The 6,061-nt window shown below is 38.1% G+C and overlaps 1 protein-coding gene across 1 annotated transcript; it reads left to right on the forward strand.

Moving 5' to 3' along the window:
- The first annotated feature begins 1,824 nt into the window (after positions 1–1,824).
- Positions 1,825–4,527, forward strand: LOC118636582 (melanoma antigen preferentially expressed in tumors-like). Its single transcript, XM_036271715.1, has 3 exons — positions 1,825–2,114; positions 2,572–3,174; positions 4,017–4,527. Exons 1-3 carry the CDS (start codon positions 1,825–1,827, stop codon positions 4,525–4,527), a joined length of 1,404 nt encoding a protein of 467 aa, XP_036127608.1.
- The last annotated feature ends 1,534 nt before the right edge of the window (positions 4,528–6,061 follow it).

Here is a 6,061-nt window from a genome sequence, read left to right on the forward strand (position 1 = left end):
CCAGTATCATTTAACACGGATCTACTGTGTTCAGACAAAAAGTTTATTCTATTACCTTCTATTCCTATCACTTCTCTTATTTTTAGTTACACAATCTCTGTGTGTTTTTTTTTTCATAACATAAAGCACTTTATACTAGTCTTTCCCCTTTCTCCCCACCTGATTTTAGTATTCAATTTAAAATGTTCACCATCAGATATTTAGGTGAACTTTTCACTGTCACCACATTTGAGATAACAATTCCAGTTTTCTAGTTCATCTTTTAGAATATTACCTGGGAAACGTTCTGTAAAGAGACACAGAGTAAATATTTTAAGGTTGTGGCCACAGTGTCTGTCACAATCACTCAACTTTGCCATAGTAGTCCAAAAGCATCCATAGACAATATATAAATGATTGATCATGGTTTTGTTCCAATAAAACTTTAGCTACAAATCATTCAGTGACTACATTTGGCATGATGAGGCAGAGTTTGCAGACCCCTGCTCTAGTGGATTTCTCAGGAAGGGCTGAGGTGTGCAGAATCTCCTACGTTATATATGTTGAAAACCTGTTTTACTATAGACTGTAATATCTGAAGATCGCCCCCATTGGATATAAAATCTTTACTTGAGACTTTCTTTTTAGTCCATTCCTGTTTTGAGATTTCAAAAAATATTCTGATTAAAGGTAGGTTTTGTATCCTCAAGTGCTTGCTTGGGTATAATTAATTCTGTTGACTTACAATCTCCTTGTACTTCATGGTTGTTTAATATGTGTGACATTGTTTCCTCATCTTTTTGTGCAGTACTTTTTCATGGAATTTCCTTTTCTTCATTTGTATGATATTTCAGAAGATTCTTAGTTTAATTATGCCATTTTTTTCAATGTAGCAAAGTCTAAATCCTTTCTTTATTTTGTTAGTTTTGGTGATGGAGCAAGAAGTTGTTAATGCTCTCATTTTGTAATACTGTTGTGCCTTGCAAGATTCTTAATTTTTCCTCTTTGGTTTCCATTCCTTGTCATAACACAAGTGCCAAGGGATACTTTTCTCTTACTCTTTGCCTTTATTCTTCCCTAGAAGTTGCATCTTTCAAAGACTACACCTTTAAATCATCCACACCCCCTTTAAATGCTCATGTTTTGGAGTCCCTTCCCTCATCTTTCAGAACACATTTAAGTATTTTCATACTTAATCTGTGCCTACTCGTTCTATTATAGTTTTAGATCAACTTTAAGCCTGTCACTGTCTTTCTTCCTTTTTCTCCCTTGCAGCTTTTCTTGGTCTGTCTTTGCTTGCCACAGATCCAAGATGAGAGTGTGATTGATTGTGTGCTGCTATTTCATGATTTTCTTTTGTACTTACAATTATTTTGGCATTCTCTCATTTAAAATGATGATGAGGGTGTAGCTTTTGTGTACATTTATGTTTTTTTCTTATTGGCTTGCATCCTATTGGGAGGAAATAACGGGAAGATGGCAACTAGGTGATTCATACTGTATTCTGCTGTTAACCTCTAATTTTTAACAGCATTTTATTATATATATATATAAAGTTTATATATATATAATATATATATAATGCATGTATATAATATATATGTATATATAGAGATATTTGTGTGTGTGTACAAACTATACACACACATACACACATATTTAGACACACATAAATCTATTTTTAGTCTATTCTTATAGCAGAGATTAGTTGATGTGGCTGTCTGATTCACCATGTATTTATTCAATAAATGTTTTGTCCATAGCCAACCTTGGAGGCAAACAAGAGACTGTAGCTGTTGTCTCAAGATTTCTAAAAATTCATTACCCTGAAGGAGGTTTGTGAAGATGAACCAAAAGGCCACAGCCACACTGCTAGAGCTTGCTGCAAAGTGTCTGCTGAGTAATGAGCCTGCAGCTATCCATGCCCTGGGAGAACTCCCAAGAGACCTCTTTGTTCCACTGTTCATTGCTGCCTTCTTGGGTAGGCATATGAAGGTACTAAAGGAAATGGTGAGGGTTTGGCCCTTTCACTGTCTCCATATTGGGACATTGAGTGCAGAAGAGACATATTATGAAATCTTGGAAGCCATGGTTGATGGTCTGCAAATCCTCCCTGCTCAGAACTCTTCCACTTGGTAAGACTATGTTCAATAGCAGCATCGTGAGTCAGCAAGAGGGTATGGCTGTAGCCTGAGGCAGGGGAATAAATAACATTCTCTCAAAAGTAGCCAATTGTAAATGCTGAATATCTCTGTGGGGCTATTGTTTGAACACTTGCAGTCTCCTTAGGGACTTCAGTGTCTTACAGGATTGATTGAAGGATAGAGGTGATTGAGGATACTGTGGATGGATTTACCTCCTGAATGTAACTATACAAAGGGCATGGGCACTGAGACTGGGGAAGACTAGGGGTGATGAAAGTATGGGGAAAAGAATGAAAGATGCTGAGTTTGTATGGAAAAGACTTAGTGAAAGGTATACAGAGTGAAACCTGGAATAAAGAGCTCTGTCCTGCTTCCCATCATTGACATAGCTGGATTTTATTTAAAATCAGCTACTTCTCATGTGTTCTGTCTCCTTCTCTCCTCACAGGAAACCAAAACTGAGGATCCTAGATTTAAGGCAGGACCCAGACTGTGAGACAACATGCTCAGAGGTCACAACAACATTCCCTTTCTGTTTTCAATCCTGTGTTTACTCTCAACACTCCATCTTTAAAATAGAAGAAGCCCAGCATAATGTCAGGTGCCTCAAAATCATTAATTCAGAGTCTGAACTACACTCAGCCTGGGAACCCATGGAATTATTAGTGGACCTTTCCATCGGTGGTACCTTGAGAACTAAGCAATTTCTTTCTTTCCTTCAGAGTAAAGTTGAACAGAGCTTTGGGATCTTGCACCTCTGTTGCAGAGGTTTGCAAATTGATAATATATCTGCCGACAAAAGTACCCTGAAGTTTCTGGATGTGGGATGCATTGATCACCTTGAAATGGATCAGGCTGATCTGAATGAGATCACCAACCTTTTGTCTCAGATGATCCACCTGAACAGCCTTAGTCTGTCTAACATCCCTCTTAAATCTTGTAAGAGAAGAAATTTCAGAAATTTTCTCATTTTTCTTGGGAAGCTGGGCAACCTGCAGGAGCTCAGTTTGTCTTCCTTCTGCCTCAAAAATCAACTGCACAAACTTCTCAGGTACGGGGTTGAGGAAGAACCTGGGAACTCTGAACATACCATTGTTAAGACAGGAGAAAAGACCATGCTGAGATATTCATAAGCTCCTTGTAACCTATTTCTTCTTCCTCCTCAACATGAGCACTGCTGGGAGTTTGAAACTGGCCAGGCTTGAAAGTGGTACCTCCTGGTGAGGAGAAAGACAAGGTTAGAAAAGGAAGCTGTATCCATTCATTCGGTTGACTATAGGGAGACACCATGAAAACTCTGTAAATATTATGGTGAAAAAGACTCAGTCCTCCTCCTATTGAAGTACAACTCTCTAGAGAGGAAGGGGAGGTATTCAGATGGAGAAATGTTTTATGCTCCAGCACTGATGCACATACCCATAGACTTGCCACAATAGTTAACACTACCAGATCAGTTTGCTCTTATATTATCCCCAAGGCTTAGACCTGGAGTGGAGAACTTGTCATCTGTGAACTAGTCAAATGAACTCTGGTTGGCTGTTTTCCCAGACCCATGCTCACCAAATAAGTGAACAAGGTCCACCATTGATTATGCTGTGTATCCTAAGTGCATATAATTTTATTCACTTAAACTTTCCCATAACCCTGTATAATAATGACTGTTGTGCACATTTTAAAGATTGAAAACCTATATCTCAGAGTGGAAAAGTAATTTCCTCAGGGTCACATGTCTATTAAATCTGATTCCAAAGCTCATGTTGTTACCAACTGTTGCAAAACATGTAGAAATCATTTTATTCTAGAGCTTTGGGTACCTACCGTTCAGGGCTCCCTGCCCTGGTCCAACTCTCATTCTTCTGAACTAACCTTTACTTTTTTTATCTCTCTCTACAGAGTCCTGCCACCTCAGTTGGATACATTGTATCTACCTTACTGTGAACTTTCTAACAGAGATGTCACTGCCCTGTCCCAGAGCTTTCAAGCCACCCACCTAACGCTGTTGAATCTCAGTAACAACCAGATATTCTCAGAAGGTTATGAGCCCTTCCAGATTCTGCTGGAGAAGGTCTCAGGCACCCTGAAGCTTTTGGAGTTAAATCATTGCCTGATAACTGATTCTACCCTCTCTGCTGTCCTCCCAGCCCTGAGCCACTGTTCCCACCTCCGTGTCCTTAGCTTTGTCTTCAACCCCATTTCAATGCCTATGCTCATGAGCCTTCTGCAGCACTTAACATCCTTGATGGAACTGAAGCATGTGATTTATCCTGTCCCTGTTCATTGCTATGAACAATGGGATTTTCACAGCAGTTTGAACCAGCGGAAACTTGCAGAAGTGCAGGCCCAATTGAAGGTGATGCTACAGGCAGCTCAACGGGACGACATGAACTGGACCACTTCTCAGTGATTTCCACAATACAAGGAGCTGTTTCAACACTGATGTGTGGCCATTAAAGCACGCAGTGTTTTGCTTGAAGCCCAAGTTTGTAGAGACACATATATGAAATTCTGTTACAGGAAACGGGTTAGGAAGATTGGATATGTAACTGACCTCTGTAAAAGAGGAATTTTAAAGGAAATAGAATTTGAAAGGTCCTGTGGCTCTCTTGCCCATTGCCTTCTGCATCCTTTCTGGTTGCTAATCACAGTGTTGGCTAAGCTAGTCAATGGTACATCATTTTCCTGTCTACACTTGTAGCTCCATTTATCCACTTCTGGGCACTTGACACAAGTCAGAACAGTTGAAACTTCTTCTGGATGTGTTAGTTGTTGAAGCCAATAATTTTACTGTTTAGGGTTCTGCAAACTTCTTGTATTTATTATCACCTTAGCTTGCTTATGAGAAACCATATGTAAGTAAAGGGAAACAGACCAACTACGCCCAGTACTTACTGGTGTTTTCATCAACATATTGCTACCTACTTTCCCAGTTCTCAGATCCTGCTCAGTTATTCCTTGTTTCACACACATTTGCCCAGCATCAGTTATGATTTAGGTACTCTTTCAGGTGTTAAGAAATATAAAGTTCCTGATGTCAAAGCACTCAGAGTATAAAGATGTTCCTATGATTTGTCGGTTTCTACACTCTTTCTTAGGGCATTTGGGAAAATTATTTTCCCGTCCCCCACCCCGTACCCCAGATTTTTTTTTCACTTTTTCCCTTACATACTCTGCTCGATCCTGTTGCTCTATGCTGTTTGATTGCTAGCTGCTCAACCCTCGGCTTATGGTTTAAATGTTATCTTCTCAGATAGGTTTTCTCTTACTTCTCTGTTTCAGTAGGCTTATTCCACTGTTGCTCTCTTTTATTGTACCAGGTATGTTTCCTTCGTGTACAAATCATTCATATGTACTTGCTCCCTCTGCTCTTCCACTAAAGGTAAACTGTTCGGTATGGTACACACTAACCACATGTAGCTATTGAGCACTAGAAATTTGGCTACTCTGAAGTGTTAAATGCACACTGTATATTTTTGCCTTATTAAAAAATAAAGAATGTGGAATAATGAATTGATAATTTTATTGTTATTTACATGTTGAAATGATAATATATTGCATGAAAAAGTAAAGAAAAAGGAATGTAATTAACTTGTTTCTATTGTTTACATGTACTTCATTTAGTAAGAAAAAATGTTAAAATAACTAATTAATGATCAGTTTATATGTTTACATGTCAAAATGATGTTTACTTGTCAAACTGCATTTCTAAGACTTATTGAGAAAAAAACAAAGTAAACTTAATTACTAGTTGGTTCCTACTGTTTACATATTGAAATAACATACTGAATTTTATTAACCAAAAAAGGGGAAATAATTGCTCTTTTGTGCATAGTTTTTTCTTGTTGAAATGAAAACTGAATGCATTTTAAAGAGAATAAGAAAAGAATGTAAAAATAATTATCGAGATGCTTATATTGTTCCCAGGTTGAAAATAATTGTTT

This window comes from Molossus molossus, unplaced genomic scaffold (genome assembly GCF_014108415.1).
Source record: "Molossus molossus isolate mMolMol1 unplaced genomic scaffold, mMolMol1.p scaffold_m16_p_2, whole genome shotgun sequence".
NCBI classification, from domain to species: Eukaryota; Metazoa; Chordata; class Mammalia; order Chiroptera; family Molossidae; genus Molossus; species Molossus molossus.

Coding starts and splice junctions, on each gene's coding strand:
- LOC118636582 (XM_036271715.1), top strand. CDS start 1,825: ATGAACCAAAAGGCCACAGCCACACTGCTAGAGCTTGCTGCAAAGTGT. Junction 2,115..2,571: donor GCTCAGAACTCTTCCACTTG/GTAAGACTATGT, acceptor CTCTCCTCACAG/GAAACCAAAACTGAGGATCC. Junction 3,175..4,016: donor CAACTGCACAAACTTCTCAG/GTACGGGGTTGA, acceptor CTCTCTCTACAG/AGTCCTGCCACCTCAGTTGG.